This window comes from Empidonax traillii, unplaced genomic scaffold, assembly GCF_003031625.1.
Source record: "Empidonax traillii isolate 1590-97213 ecotype Southwest subspecies unplaced genomic scaffold, ASM303162v1 scaffold126:size1624879, whole genome shotgun sequence".
NCBI lineage: Eukaryota > Metazoa > Chordata > Aves > Passeriformes > Tyrannidae > Empidonax > Empidonax traillii.
The window spans coordinates 813,062-829,276 of record NW_020955319.1 but is presented as its reverse complement, the minus strand read 5'-3'; the positions used below and the strand labels follow the sequence as shown (position 1 = coordinate 829,276).

The window sequence follows — 16,215 nt, the reverse complement described above, 5'->3', positions numbered from 1 at the left end:
GCCGTGGGCTGCCAGCTTTTCCAGGAATGTGCTATGGGGGAGAGTGTCAAAGTCTTTGCTGAAGTCCAGGTAGACACATCCACAGCCTTCCCATCATCCACCAGGTGGGTCACCTGGTCATAAAAGGAGATCAAGCAAGCCAGGCAGGACCTGCCTTTCCTAAACCTATCCTGGCAGGGTTTGATGTCTTGATTGTCCTGTATGTCCGTCCCTGTCCATCAGCTCAAGAGCCAGTTGTCCTGAGGATAACTGGTCCTATCGAAGAACGAGGCAAAGAATGTCTTTGAAAAAAAAAAAGGAAAAAAAAGAAGAAAAATGAATGAGCAAATGAGACTGGACTGCCTAGGAGGAGGAGGAGGAGAGAACTCTTAAGTGAATCTGAATAAGCAGGAGAAATGGAACTCAACCATAACGAATCACCAACAGCATTTCCAGGGCAGAGCCGCACTCACAGCTGCATCCTGGCTCGGATCCGGCTCCCTACTAGGTCCCTGACACACACCCCCGCCCTTTCTGCTCTCATTAAAACTTTCCGACGGGAAAAAGAACGCGCCTTAAATCCTGCACAGAACAGAATGCATTGCACGTCTCTCGCCCTCCTGTCGCGCCGCAGCCTGCGGGGTATCGCGATTAGCGGTGACCCGGCGGAGCCGCAGCTGCTCCCGAGCCAGCCGGGCGGCAGCTGCGGGAGCGGGCGGGGGAGCCGCGGGGCCGGACTTGCCCGGGGTCTACCTCGGAGCTCCTGGTGGCAACAGAGACTGGCCTGACGCGGCCAGAGCCGGGAACCCCGGTGCAGACCCGGGGTGTCCCGACGCGTGGCAGCGACCACACACCCCACCCCAGCCCGAGGTGCTGCCAGGACACAGCCGCGTGTCCCCGGGCGCGCCCAGCCGAGGGGATGGGCCGGGAAGGCTCGAGGAGGTCGGATCGACCGCGCCGCCCTCCCCTGCCTCTCCCCCCCCACCCGCGGCCCCGCTTCACCTCAGCCCGGAGGGGAGCGGGGGCCGCGCCGGGGAGGTTACTCCTGCTCCCTCCCCCGCCGCCGTGTGATCTCATGCGGGAGGAAGCGCCGGGCCGCCCCCGCCGCTCCCACACTGCTGCCGGGAGGGCAGGGCCGGGGGGGCCGCCCTGACTCAGCCGCCGCGGACACGCCGCGCTGACACTCCGGACACGCCGCCGCGCGGCCGCCGATCACGCGCGGGTGCCCGGCGCTCATTGGCCGCCGCCCCACACACCTTTGCCGGTGATTGGCGGAGGGCGGCCCGGGGCCCCGCCCACCCCCCCGCGCGCGGGCCCGGGGGCGCCGCCGCCCGAGCGCGAGCGGCGAACAAAAAGAGGAAAACCGGGAGAGCGGCGGCACCGCGGGCAGGCTCGGCTCGGCTCGGCTCGGCTCGGCGGGTGAGCGACCCGGGCACCCCGGGCGGGCTGCGCGGGGGGGGGGGAAGGAAAGGAGGGAGTCCCCAGGATGGTGCAGAGGGAGTCCCCGGGGATGCCATGGCAGGGGGATCCCCAGGGCACGTGCCGGGGGCACCCGGGCGAGAGGAGGGGCTGCGGGCGACGGCACCGGCGGGAGAGCGGGCTGGGGCGGCGGCTGAACGGGGTGAGGCGCGGTGGGCGGCTGGGGCTGCTGGGCGTGATGTCGGAGAGCCGCCCGCGGGGAGAGCCCTCCACGGGGCAGGCTAGCGAGGAAAGCCGCGGGAGGGGGAGAGAGAAGGAGGGAGAGAGAAGCCGCCGGGAACCTGTTGGCAGCGCCGGTGCGGCGCCGTGCAGCCCCTGTGCCCGCGTGTCCTCCCGGGCATGGGCGCCGGACTCGGCGGCTGCATGTGCCGGGCGGCGGCGGTGGCGAAGAAGGGAGCCGGGGGAGGATCCCGGCGCCGCGCGGGGTGGGTGGCGCGGGGGCCGGGAAGCGGAGCGGCGCTGCGGGAAGAGCCGGCTACCGCCCCCGCTCCCCGCGGGGACGCCGCTTCTCTTCCTTTCCCTTCCGTTCCCTTCCCCCGCTGCGGGAGGCGCCGGGTGTGGCGGCGCTGACCCCAGCCCGGCCCCCGCCCGCTGTGACGGCTCCTCCCTCCTCCCCGCGGCCGCCGCCGCGCGCCGGGGGCGGGGGCGCCGCGCGGGGGAACTGGGGGAAAGGTCGGCGCGCGGCAGCACCCGATCACGCTTTGTTCACGTGCCCCGCCCCGGGCCGCGCCTCCCTCGGCGCCAGCCAATGGGCGCCCGGCGCGGCTCGAGGGGAGCCAATAAAGGGCGGGCGGGGGCGGTGCACGCGGAGGCGGGCGGCGGGGTGCGCTGAGGTGAGGGTGGCGCACGCCCAACAGCCGGGGGCGGGGCTCGCGCCTCAGCCACGCCCCCTGTGCCCTCTGAGGGGGTACACTTACGTATATATAAATATATCTACGTATACACAGGGAATATACATATAGAACATACATACTCAGTAGGTTGCAGGTTGGAATCGATGATCTCGGAGATCTTTTCCAACCTAATTGATTCTGTGAGATATATAGAGATAGATAGATAGATAGATAGATAGATAGATAGATAGATAGATAGATAGATAGATAGATAGATAGATAGATAGATTCTGTGAAATATATGTATATTTCATCTCTCCAGGCTGGTGATTTCCTTGTACGTATGAATGTGTGAGAGAAATCCTTTGAGTGTTTTCCAGAACATTTTCGGTAGCTAATACCTTTTGAAAAAGAATGTGCATCATTTGATTGTTTGACTGGTCAAAATCAGTCCCAATGCGATCCTTTCTCACCTGCCAAAGTAAGCACGGTGCTGAAGGCTGTGTCCAAAGCGAAAATGGAAGGAGGGTGGAATGGTGGAGAAAGTTTTAATTTACTTGTTTTGGAGGGGGTAAAGATTTTTCTTAAATCTCTCAGATGCAGCTCTTGTAAACTAGAATAACTTTAGCATACTTAAATCCTGAGTTCTTTTGTCTCAAGAAAATATGTAATTTTCACCTGATGACCAGGTTTCCCAACTAACAACTTCATAAAAATATTATATAAATAAGAAACTAGGCAGGAAAATACAGGCACACCAAGTGTATTTATCTTGGACTTTTTTTTGTTTTGTTTGTTTTTTATGATGCCTTCTTAGCAGCAAACTGCAAAATATATAATTGCAAAAAATATGTTTAACTGCAAAATACTCAAACTTATCATCAAGTTTAAAGTTTCCTTTTTTTCTCTAACCAAAACAGGAGTAAGAAATGGAGGTGATGACTGAGAAGCAAAGAGATACAAGGTATTTCTGGAACAATACACCTGAAAAAAGTGATTTTGAGGCTGTAGAAGCACTTATTTCCATGAGTTGCAACTGGAAATCAGACTTCAAGAAACATGCAGAAATGAGACCCATAACTCCAGCATCTGACATGTCAGAGGAAAGTGATGAGGCTTTGCTTCCTGGAGTAGCAGACTTCAATGTGATACCAGCATTTGTAAGTTTTTGAATTTGTGTGTGCGTGTGCCTGATTTTAACAAATAGTGTGGTGATGTGTTGTTAACGTACCCCCTTTACTGTGTCTCTCTCCCCTGCACAGTGCCTGACACCACCCTACAGCCCTTCCGACTTCGAGATGTCACAAGTGATCCATCCGCTCAGCAAGTCACTGTCTGAGGCTGCCAAGACTCCTTTGGCTGCACCTCGGAGAGAGGCGGAGAGGTCTCCGGCAGCCAGGCCCCTGAAAGCTCAGGCCACAAGTGTTATCCGCCACACGGCCGATGCCCAGCTCTGTGATCACAAAACCTGCCCGGTGAGAACAGCCAGTGTGCTCAAATACCAGGACGGTGCTTCCAGGGAAGCAAGCAGTAAACAGAAGGCCACAGCAGAGCGCTCCATGTGTTCCGCTGTGGTGCCGAGTGGAGCCAGCGCTGAGGGCGGTGGACTGTCGGTGGCAGAAGGAAGAACCACGGAACAAGCTGTTGGTCCGGTGCCCTTGACAATGCCCTCAGTCATCAGGGACGAGCCTGTCCCTGAACCAACACAGCAGCCAGAGGCAGCAGCACCACCATCCCCTGCCCAAGGCAGCGGAGCCCCCTCTGTGCCAGTGATTTGCCAGATGGTCCCACTGCCCTCCAACAACAATGTTGTGACGGCCGTAGTGCCCAACACCGTGCCAAGCCAGCAGCCAGCTCTCTGCCAGCCCATGGTCTTCATGGGCACCCAGGTTCCCAAAGGTGCTGTCATGTTTGTTGTGCCCCAGCCAGTTGTGCAGGGCGCAAAGGCTCCCACTGTTAGTCCAAATGGCACGAGACTCTCTCCCATTGCCCCTGCTCCTGGCTTTGTACCTTCCTCAGCAAAAACCACTCCTCAGGCTGATTCTTCGAGAATAAGAAGTCACATTTGCAGCTACCCAGGATGTGGGAAAACGTACTTCAAGAGCTCTCATTTGAAGGCTCACGTCAGAACACACACAGGTTGGTCACTGCTGCTGCACATTAAAAATTAATTAAAAAAATTGTGTTTTTATACACAGCTTGTTATAGTTCTAGCAATTACTGGATCTGTTCATGGAGCAAATTGTGGGGCAGCAAAGAAATATTTTTTTTTTTGCCAGCGCTCATTATAATGCTGCCTAATCTCCAACAGGAAATCTCCCAGAGGGGAAGGTGACTCAGCAGTTTGTTTGTGCTGGACTCACTTCGTGTCAGAAGGTGTTCAGTAATGTCTCTGTGGAAGCAAGGCCTTGCCCAATGCAGAGTTAAAGATGCCTTATTAGGCTTCTCCTCAGGAATGCTCTTGTCAGAATTGAGTGACTTGGAAATCCTTTTATGAAACAATTTAAGGATCCACTCCAAACTATTCCTGCCTTGGTTGTTTTAGAGTAACTTTTCCTTGCCTCAGCACTTAATTGCAGTAGCAGAAAATCTCCTCTCTTTTCACATAGGCTCACAGTGCCGTACCAGAGCCTGTTACATAAAACATCATTGCAGGCTGCACTTCAGAGAGGAGTTTTGGGCATGCTGAGTCATCATTATCTGCAGTTCATGTAGAGCTGAGTTAAAATCATCTGTCTTGAGGTATAAAGACCATTTCTAAATATTTGGTTCCAGGGAATTTTTAACCTTTTGTACTACTTAGCCTTGTGGATAGTGAGTCTAGATATTTAAACACTGGTATATAAACAATTTTCCACCTTCCGTGGGTGTAATATTGATGTAGATTTTTGGATCAACTGTCATAGTAGAAACTTTAGTTTGAAAAAGTCAGGTCCTGCCAATCAAGGCAGTAGCGTTTGTTGCTCAGTATTCACTGGGTTTTTCCCTTTGTCGTTTTTTTTTCTTTTAGGAGAGAAGCCGTTTAGTTGCAGTTGGAAAGGCTGTGAGAGGAGGTTTGCACGGTCTGACGAACTGTCTCGCCACCGCAGAACCCACACTGGGGAGAAGAAGTTCGCCTGCCCCATGTGCGAGCGGCGGTTCATGCGCAGTGACCACCTAACGAAGCACGCGCGTCGCCACTTGTCGACAAAGAAGTTACCGAACTGGCAGATGGAAGTGAGCAAGTTGAACGATGTGGTCGTGCCAGTAACGTCTGTGACTGCCCAGTGACAGGACTTGCTCTGAAGGTGGTGAAATTAACTGTTGTTGCTGGGATAGGCCGGCTGAAAGAAGACTTTTGCTCCCGGTCTGTGGTTCTCCTGTGCTGGCTGCTGACGCCAGTGCAGAGAGGCAAAGGCAGCCTGCACTCAGCCTCAAAAAAAGTTGCTGGGAGAACCAGTGGCTGACTGGAATAGTGGGTGTCTTTTGCACTGATAGGGAGAGAGAGAAAGAGAAGGTTCTAGAGCAGAGCAGCCATATTGTGCCAGATTTGAAATTTGCAAATTACTCGTGTATACTCTAGATCAGTCAGGTATTCCTGAGGGTTTGCTGCTGACGCCTGAGACCAACTCTGATTTTAGCTACCAGTTGTCAGTCTTCAGTAGGCACAGACTAGGACAGTGGCAATGTATGGGCACAGGCTTGAAAGCCCAGAAACCACCTGCTAAGATAATCTAAACAGGTTTTCCTACCTCTGTCACCTTTTCTTGGTGGGAATCTTTTCCTCCTAACCGTTCTCCAGCCCCATCCTAACCAATGATTTGGTGCCAGAGTCCTGGAGATTCTAGGCCTGTCTTCCTGCATGGGGTGCTTGACACACTCAGCTTTACACTGCTGTCCAGAGTGGCTTGGGAGGGATGTGAAGGGTCGCCACATGGGCAGCCAAAGGGCAGGAACGTTTCTGAATCCTTATTAGCTTTGTAATATTGTCCCAGCTGCTTTGGCAGGTTTTGTGATTGTTACAGCTGGTTATACCTGGGCATTGCACGATGCTTCTGCTTTTGTGTTGCTTACAGTCTCCACCTTCTCACTGCGCTTGTGATGAGCGGATATAGGGCACTTTGAAGAGAAACATGGTAACTGTAAACTACTCGGGTTGATTAAGGAAGAAAACCAAGAATCTTAGGCTTCTTGACTGTGTTATTCTTTAAAAGGCAGTTTATGCCAAAAATAAAATGGATATATTGTGTATTGTATTAAATTAGAAAGTTGTGATTTGAAAAGCAAAACAAGGCAGCAAAGACACCAGCCTAGAAATTAAACTAGCTTTTTGACAATGCATCAATTTTCACTATTTCTATATTATCATATTATGTTGAGGACACATATCAGAAAGTGAATGGTTTGAAAATAGTGTATTAGATATGCTTTTTGTGACTACTTCAAAGATTTGCACATTTCTTATGTTGTACTTTTTACTTTGTTTACAATAAACCAATTTTCTTTAATATAGACCTCTTTTTTTTTTTTTTTCTAAATTCATAGCAGAACCTCTCCTAATTTTTGATATTTTTGAAGCACTATAAAGCCCGCGGGAGTGGAATTTCAAGTCTGTGCTTACTACTCTGCATTTCAGTTTTGTTGTGGTTTTAGTTTTTTTCTCCCAGCTCTTCATCGCCCTTATTTTCTTCAGCAGCCAAAACTAAACATGCTTATGTGGGCCATTATAACACTGATAAAAAGCATTTTACTTTTTGTTGGTGATTGCACTGTCTTCCCCAGGAAGGAACTCAGCCCCTGTTCCTGGTGGCTCGGCTGTCAGGCAGAGGTGGTGGCAGCTGGCTGCCACCCCCACAGTGTGGGATCCAGGTCCCCTGTGGCCTTGCACAGGGCCAGTGGGCAGGCAGGGCTGGCACTGAGATGGGCTCCAGACCAGGGGTTTGCCTGCCCCCATTAAAGCTGTCCTGTGGGAGTCCCCTGCTGGGAGGAGGGCAGGGAATCAGGGTTCTCCTGTCTCAGGGCAGTGGGCAGGCAGCACGGCTTCTCTGCCTGCTGCCCATGCGTGCCAGGGCTGGCCATTACTGCTGCTCCCCTGCCTCCCCTGCCTGCAGGGATCCCCACATTTCACAATCATGGGTGTTGAGTCACTGCCCTTCCCTGCCAGGCGTTTGAGGCCAGGGCACTCCTTACCTTATCCTGTTTGACGCAGGGCTCTGCGTAGGGAACACCTGACTCACGGTCCTTTCTTGTTCCAGACGGAATACGCTGAGATAGCCCAATGCAAAAGAGAGGCTTCTTCCCCAGGAATGTGAGTCCTGCTCACCGTCTTGTTTCAGTGTACTTCTCATTTCATGAGCATGAGAGAAAATATTGTAACAGCTCTGGGTCTGAAACCCTTCCACATCTACAGGTAGCCTTTGGACTAGGAACCGAGTCCCTTCACCAGCTCTGCCTAGCACGCTGAACCTTGAATTCCCCTTTAGTGCCTCAGCCCTACAGAAGGAGGGCATAAAGAAAGTGCCACCACCCATTGGTATCCTGCCCATGCTGAGCTGGCCCTGTGGCCCTCCTCAGCAGTCCATTTGGTGGGCTTCAAAGCCCCTTGAGCTCAGCATGGAGCTAAACTGAAATCTGACTTTCCAAGCGAGCACTCTGGTGCTGCTGTGCAGTAGAAGAGGAAGAAGGTGTGTTTCCATTCTGTGGCCATCTTCACTGCCTGAGTTTTCTGAAGAAAAAGCAGCTGCTGGTGCTTTTTGTGTAGCATTCCACTCCCGAGGAGTGTGCGGGGTGTGTCCTGGGAGCACCCACTGGCTGCACTGCTGGGAGGCTGCCTCTTTCTGGCATTGTCATGACCTAAATAAAATATTGCTTCTCGCTCTAAATACAGAATTTAACAGCAAGAAGTACACTTTGACTGGTTCCAGCCGAGGGCAGAGCCGTAGTTGTGAATTTACCTTATATATCATTTTTAAAGCTTAACTGTGGAAGCCAGCTGGAAATTAAGTTAGCTATTTTGGGGTTTAATCTAAGGCTAACCTGAAAAATGTAGTTGAAAGGCATTATTAGACATCTCTTCAATGCTGGCTTTATTGTGCAATCAAAGTTGGCTGCGTAGTAGGAAGCTTAATTTTTATGATTTTTTTACACAGTGCTGTAAATAATTAGAACTTCCTTATTCCTGTAGGTAAACCAAAGGCACACCTCGTATTTTGTCCTCCCGTTTGGGTTCAGTGGTGAAGCCAAACAGAAATGCAAACCAAGATGCTATCGATGACCCCCATAATTAGTACATGGATGCTAACACTGCCTGTCGCTGGCTGCAGTGGGGCTTGCCAGGGTGGCCACTGCTGTCATTTGCTGTGCAAACACCTGGCTCTGGGGGGTCGAGCTAAAGAGATCCAAGAGATAGCATATATTCTTGGAAGAAGATTTTTAAGTATCTATAAACCCTCAGCTTGCTGCTTAGCACTGCGCTCTGAAGTGATGCACTCACATGGAAGTTGATGTTGCAGTGGTGACATCAATTACATGAGCTGGAGTAAAAGACAGTCCCAGCAGGCAGCAGGGAAGAGCAGCTGGGATGTCACAACAAGTTGTCTTGGGAAAGGAGGGAGGAAACCACTGTGTCCAAAGCAAAGCGATACAACCCCCTGCTTGGTATGCCTACCTTGGCAATGGGTGCTGGGGAAGAGGAGGAAAGGGAGGCTGAGGGTGCCTGCCTGCCCTGGGTGTAGTGCAGACAGCTCATTCTGGCCACAGGAGGAGCAGCAGGACCAAGATGGATGCGTTAGGGGGTCCGGGGTCTGGTTATTCCACCCCCAGCCTAAATCCAGACAGATCAGTGATAGGGAACTGTGGTGCACCCTGCATATGCCCTGAGCACTCTGCCAGTTCTCAGGGATTTTAATCTTCAGAGAGGATGAAGAGAAGGTTGGAAACAGCAAGCATTTTCCCTTGTGGTTTGGAAAAGACTGATTTCCATTACAGCAGGAGTATTTGTGGGAGGCTTAGATGCTCTATGAGTGAACTAATGTATTTTAAAATAAGAGGGGTCTTGAGCTGGGTCAGCTTGTCTTGAATCACAGATGCAGCTGAGACAAGAACCAGGGCAGCCTGTCCACCCATCCTGCCTGGTGACCTTGGCTTTCTGAGGTTTTTCCTCCTGAGCTGTACCATCCAGCAGCGCTATTTCAAGATACCCTTAAGCAGCCGGTCCTGTGATCCTGGCAGAGGGTCTGCTCAGCCTCTGTGCTGGCATGGGTGCCACAGTGCAGATGTGGCCTGTGCCCAAAGAGCTGAGAGGAAGGACTTCATCATCCGCTGGCCTGAGACTTGCACACCACATGCAGTGGCATCAGGTATTCCCCTGGCAGCTCTGCACTTTTACTGTAAATAGATGATTCATTTTTCTGCTTTGGCAACAAACTTCGATCACCAAGGAGACACAATCTGACAGAAAAGTTAGAGCACAAAATCAGGTCAAGAGAAATGATGAATGAATATGTGCGTTAAGGCCTCAAGCTTCCCGTTCTGTATCACAAAGTTTTCTGCAGAAAACTTTACTTCTCCTGGAGCATGTGGTCAGGGCAGGGGGGAGAGTGGGGGATGGTAATAATCAGCTAGAACAAATGTTTCTGGAATATGTCTTACAGTGTAATTTAACACGTCACACAGAGCTTCCACGTCTGAGAATATGAAGATCTGGAATGTTTTCTGTTGTCACCAAAAGAAAATGTGATACTTTAGCAGTAATAAAACAAGAGCAAAACACATCTTTAGCTGTCTCATTACATTCATGAGAAGACAGGAGGTAAACTTGCTAACTCACTTGGTGTGCAGTAATATAAATCAGATAATCATCATATAAAATGCATTAAATAATTCAGAAGCTCTTTTAGGATAACACAATTCTGATGAAGCTTTATACTTGATTGTGTATTCTACCCTGAAAGTTAAAGTAGTTGTCTGGGGAAAAAATTCTGCTCATTACCACGACTTTACCTACTCAAAAGGTTTCAGTAGATGTCAACGTGCTTGCATGGAAACAACAGACTGAAAAAAATGGATGCAGCTTTGCGGGGACTGGCCACGTGCTAACAGCTACAGAGAGGCAAAAGCAGACCCTGCCTTGGCTCAGTATTCCCCAGGGCCTCAACAAAACTTTGATGGCTTTGAATAGCTGAGGCATTCAGAGTCTCCTCTCTGCCCAGCTCATCTCCTGACTGCTTCCAACACATGAAAGAGGATCTGACATTCATCAAGTCTACCTTTATTTTAAAACCTTCACAAACTTCTCATTAGTACCGTCTGGGCTGAATGCCATACAGTCATCATTTAATGGTGAAGGCTGAGATTTTCTCAGGGATAGCCAGGAGACTGGCATGGGGTACTTATTGTGAACAGCAACCTCAGGTAGTTTAAACACTTCTGCTTGGGAAACAGAGCTTTTAATGTTCAATTGCCTGGCAGGCAGCCGGGAAGAGCAACCTTCACCTCCCCTAAATGAAAAGAGAGAGTGTTGTGTGCAATCTGAGTGGAATTCAAGAAAATATAGGATACAGAAAGTACCTTAATGGCCTAAAATGCAGAGTGGTCAAAATGTTAATGAAACCCCTATCCAGCAGATAAAAAAGCAAGTCCCCTGACCACCGCTCAGCCACGAGGTAACATCACCAGTCGCTGCACACCAGAGGAGCAGCCACTAAATAAAAAGGCATTTAGGAGCCACAGCACAGGAGGACAGAGCAGCCATTTTCAAACAAGCTACACAATCAGCTTAATGAAGACAGAATTCTTTATCAGCTGTAATCAGTATTGCCCAGGTAATCCTGACTAAGGGGGTAGAGACTGCAAAGGCAGAAGCAAAGGCTGAGAAAACCAAAGAGATTTCCCCGTTTTCGGCTGCAGTACAGAGCGCTGGCCCCAGGAGGGTGATGGGGATGGCCAGAGAGCTCCTCCTGCCCTGGAGCACATGTGTGTGCTGTACTGCTGCTGGCATCTGGTTGCTATGCAGGTTTAGGGAGCAGTTGCCTTTAATGCTCTTGGCTGAGCATAAGTGTTTTATTTCCTTTTCTTCTCCCCACCAACATTGCCTGCCTTCACAGTGCCGCATAGTTGCTCTGGGGCTTTTGAGGTCTGAAGAGACGTCAGGGTCCCTGCCCTCCTGGAGATGAGAACACCTGTTGCTACCTGCAAGTGGCTGCGTGTCATCCTTAGGAGAGGGGCTGCCCCACACCCTCAGCCTGTGCAGTGCCTTAATGGGAGCTCCTACCACAGGGAATTGGGCCACGCACTTCCCACTGGCATCAAAGCCCTTCCATCTGCAGGTGACAGCCACCCTGTCACCCCATCTCCTGGCACCACACTGCTCCTGGTTTTTCCCTGCCTTCTGCAGATGGGAAACCAGAAGCACCCCTGCTGCATGGGGGTCTTCACTGGGAGCACTGGAGCAGTTTGAACCCTGCATTGGAGCCATGACACTGCTGGCTGCATCCCTCCCTGGCCCTGACTCACAGGCTCACCTTCCCTTCCAGCACTGGCGCTCACAGAACCCCCAGCCCTGATTGGCAGCAGTCCAAAACTGGTGGCTCTTCTTCTCATGGAACCTAGGAGATTGTTAGTATCTTTGGGACCTCACATCCTCGCTCAGCCCCAGCTGAGGTGACCCACGAGCTTCCCACTCTGCTAGCAAAGCTGGTGGCTGCTCAGTGTGATCACCTCCATCTCCTTTTGCCGGGAAACCATGCTGGCAAAAGAATCTTGCCATTTTTTGAAATAAAGGGGAAACTGTGGCATCCCTGTGAAATTCTCAGTGCAGTACATGAGGTAAAAATACCCACCATTGAACTAAGGAGAAAGAAATCGTTACCATTTGGAAATACCTAGAGGGAAGCAGGGTGGGTGGAAAGGACAAGCACTTACAGACCGGCTGGCCTAGACAGCGTTGCTGCTGTCTCACACTGATTCATCTTAACATGACTCTCCCAACCATGGGACACCAGGAATTATTTCAGGTCTTCCCATCTGAAGTGGTCAGTTGCTAATCTGCAGCTGGGGGGGGATATTTTTATTAATTTTTTTCCATTTATGCAAAAGACTTTTCAATGCCCTATTTAAGTGAAGCAATAAGCATGATGAGTCGATGATGAGTCACCAGGCCAGGAAAAAAGCTGCAGGAAGGCTGGACTATTTATAAAATGTAAAAGAAAGAAAGGAAATACATTCTAGATGCAGTTACATTTGGAAAGTGACTCCAGCTTCTCTTGTGGGATAGCATATTCCCAGGCGCCAGACAGCAAAACTCCCAGGAGGGAGGGGGAGGTGCTGGTGGGGCGTGCCTGGTTTTCAGGAGGGACTCATTGGCATTGTGTGGAGCAGCAGACACGACAGAGCCTGCCGGCCACTGCCCTGTGCAAAGAGCTCTGCAGTCTCCTCTGAGGGGCACGGCCGTGCAGCCAGGATCCCCCTCATCCATCGCCTTTGCACCGCCTCCTCCTGCCGGGAGGGGAGGTCGGACAGCTCGAGGTCTCTGCCGTCACGGCACAAGTGCTGGCTGTGTGTGCCAAGGCAGCTCATCCCAGAAAGGTCAGGTGTGAGGGACTGCCGGGGGCAGCACAGCCATGGGGCTCTGCTGCAGCAGTGGCTGGAGGTGGATGGAAGGGATTCCTCCACTCTGCTCTCTGCCAGCTCCTCTGCCAGGATGTACTGAGCCCTCAACAGGAACCCTCTCCGCGGTTTAGCCCCTACGGTTCTTGGCTCATTCAGCTCACGTCACCGTACCACAAGGTGGGATACGAAGGTGCCGCGGGAAGAACAAATAAATTAAAGAGATCTTTAGCAATACTTGTGCAGTGTTGTCGTGGCTGCAAGGGCATGACTGAGTGTGCAAACTGTCCTGGGTGGTCCCACAGACTGGAGATGCCGCTGCCTGGCACAGGGTTTGGGCAGAGGAAAGCAACAAAAGCTTCACCTCTGCCAAGCACTGCCTGCGTTGTCACCAGGGGCACATGCAAGCAATGTGTCATGGCCTCCTCACACAGCAGATATTCATGCATGTCCCCAGGTTTTGACAGTTAAATTATGGATAATTGCTCTGGGATGCAGTTGGGCAGTGGAGGAGGGAAGGATGCATTGCCAAGAAATCAAAGAGCACCTGAGGGCTTAAAAGTCCCACCTGCAAAACAAGGTCAGTGTCTGCCAGAAGGGGTTAGACTGCACCAGTATCTGATGCTCAGGGGGGGCAGAGGGGTCCTCAGCATAAGTCACTGTGGTGGCCAGTACTGCTTTGCCCTCACATTCCTGCTGTATGCTCACATCGTCCCTACTTCCAGCACTGGGTCAGAATCCAGAATCGTGTCACAAAACCGTGTCATGGCACGGTCAAACAGGTGCTTAAACAGGACAGTGGAGTTAGAAGGTGATGAGCTTGCTTTATCGCTTTAGACACGGATTAAGTGCTGGTGGCTTGATCCAGCGCTCACAGTTCACCAACACATGGCTTGGTGCTGATGTGCAGTTCATGTCCCAGTTTGTGGGACACCTGCACACCTAATGAGATTAACATCTTTAGGAGTTTATTTAAGCTCTAGTTTCATAAAGCTGGATCTGGGGAAGAAGGAGGACAGATCTTTGGTGTTTAAGTAACAATTTCTCTTGACTGAGTGTACACAAAGCGAAAAAATGGTCAGTGCTTTTTGCACACTGCTTCAGGCTTTGAATGGGCAGCAGTTCAGTAGTGAATAGTGTGAGCTGGGTGACAGCTCCTCACCTAGTGCATCTTTAAAGAAATTACTCAAATCAGAATGTTTCTAGGGGGAAATCAAAGCGATGCCTGAAGTTTTATTTGCCAAAGTCAAGAAAATTGTCTGCCTTCATTACACACAGCCTTTAAGAGAAGAAAAAAAAAAAAAAAAGCAACTTGGATGTGCTTAAAGTATTTTTGGCTTTAGAAGGTAACAAGAGAAGAAATGTGTTCCTGCGAGTGTATTTCAGTGGCTCTTACCACCACCATCAGTGGAAACTTTGCAACGAAGTTTTAACCTCCTCTCTGTGTGATCTTGAGGCACTGAAGTTTTGCAGTGCTGCTGCTGGGGAAGAGGAGAATTCCTCAGCAGCATGGCACGGTGCTGTCTTGGGTTCATCACATCATACCCAGGAAACACAGACCCTGCCTCCTGAAAGCACTACTGGCTGGCAGTGATTTTGAGTGTCTTCCTCCTGGACTCTCACCTGTCTGTCTGGAGCTCTGAACTTTTGGTATAAAGTGAAAGCTTTGATTCTTGTCTTATTGGCAGCTCTCTGGATGTGCTTGGCAGAGTTGATTGTCTGCACTGTGTTGGAGGGGTGTCAGGAGGGACAAGCTGGGGCTCGGGCTCAAGGGCACAAGCTGGTTTTCACTTCCCCTCGTTTTTGCTCCTCTGGGTGTTGACCAGCTGGGGAGAGGGAGCTGCTCTTTTCCCTCCCCCTTCTGAGCCTGTGCACTGGTACAGAAGGTACTGGTACCTCAGAAGAGGGGCTTGGGGAGGAGGAGAAAACCAGGCAGAAGAGTGGAGGTACAGGACCACCTCCACCCCCATCTACACAGCCAAGGCATGGCCTTGTCACTAATGAGTGTCATTAATGCAATGCCCATGTAACAGGAACACTTTGCAACCCTGAGTGCTGATTGCAATGTAATTTCAGGGTTGGGCTTGACATCACAGGACTCTCTCTAAGTGTCATCGAATTTTATTAAAATAAAATGTTGCTGTTAATTAACTCTTTTGCCTTTTGGCCTATTTTTTCCTGGTACTTTTTGTTTACTCACTAATGCTCTCCTTTCTGTTTTCCTTGCTGCTGTCTGCTTTTTTCTCTCTTTAATGTGTATTGAGCAAATTTAATTCCACATCTTCCCTGCAGTTGCTTTGCCACCACTGAAATTTGTCCCCAGCTTTGTGGGTGCACAAGAGGAAGCAGGATGCTTTGATATGCTGGGTTGGATTTTGAAGTTTTGACAAACACTGATATTTCCCATGGCAACAACCCCTATACAAAACCCAGCACAAACCTTGCTCTTGCAGAAACCAATGCAGTTCTACAGTGTTGACTGCTTTCTGTTTAACTGCAGATGGGATATGAAATGGGGTCCTGGGGCTTGGCAGGGTGGGGGGAGCCCTAGGAGTATGTTGGATACAACAGAATTAACCACCAAAATTTACTGGATGTGACCTGAAACTCTGCAAAAAGAAGAGTTTATGGCTTTTGCTGGGACAGTAGTTGGTGCAAAAACCTCCCCCAGAAGGGGGCACCCTTCTGGGTCTCACAAGGCGGCAGGCACTGCTGCCCCCAAAGTGTGTGCCAGTGTGTTCCAGATCCTAGCATTTGCTGCCTGAGATGTTGATGTATTAAACTGGACACTTGTCTGACAAGGGATTTTCAGGGCAGCCCAGGATGTTGCCACCATGGAGCCACCTGGGCTCATCCAGCTGCAGCCCTGCTCTCTTGGCCTCAGTTTGCCTCCTGGCTGGACAAGGCTGGAAATGCAACCACACCATGCCATTTTCATTGCATCACATTTCTAAGGACATCTTGGAAAACCCTCCTGATCCTAAGGCCACGGGAAGAAAATTAAATCCATGGTATAGTTCCCTTAATCTTTTGTACTCCTGGCACACTAGAGTTGGGACTGACTGAGCCACCTTGTATTTCGGTGTTTCAGAGAGAAACGTGTAGCAGTGTGTGTGTATGTGTGTATGGGTGTGTTCCTACTCTTTTTTTTTTTTTTAAGAATGTCCAAAATAGTTTATTCCTCATATTTTATTCTGAACAAGCGCTTACACAGCTGCTGGTTGAGAGGTTCCTGAAAGGGGCAGCTTTCCTACATGACAGCGTAGGACACACCATGTGTCTTCTAAGACCTTGTAGACCTACCTTTGTAGGTGTAGCTTCAGGGAATTTGCAATTTTTA

General features: G+C 50.7%; 1 protein-coding gene across 1 annotated transcript; it reads left to right on the top strand.

Moving 5' to 3' along the window:
* Positions 1 to 1,287: 1,287 nt before the first annotated feature.
* KLF10 (Kruppel like factor 10) lies at positions 1,288 to 6,764 on the top strand. Its single transcript, XM_027883404.1, has 4 exons — positions 1,288 to 1,377; positions 3,211 to 3,451; positions 3,554 to 4,430; positions 5,302 to 6,764. The coding sequence occupies exons 2-4, from the start codon at positions 3,221 to 3,223 to the stop codon at positions 5,559 to 5,561; spliced, it is 1,368 nt and encodes a 455-aa protein (XP_027739205.1). The 5' UTR covers positions 1,288 to 1,377; positions 3,211 to 3,220; the 3' UTR covers positions 5,562 to 6,764.
* Positions 6,765 to 16,215: the final 9,451 nt, after the last annotated feature.

Coding starts and splice junctions, on each gene's coding strand:
- KLF10 (XM_027883404.1), top strand. CDS start 3,221: ATGGAGGTGATGACTGAGAAGCAAAGAGATACAAGGTATTTCTGGAAC. Junction 3,452..3,553: donor TCAATGTGATACCAGCATTT/GTAAGTTTTTGA, acceptor TCCCCTGCACAG/TGCCTGACACCACCCTACAG. Junction 4,431..5,301: donor TCACGTCAGAACACACACAG/GTTGGTCACTGC, acceptor TTTTTCTTTTAG/GAGAGAAGCCGTTTAGTTGC.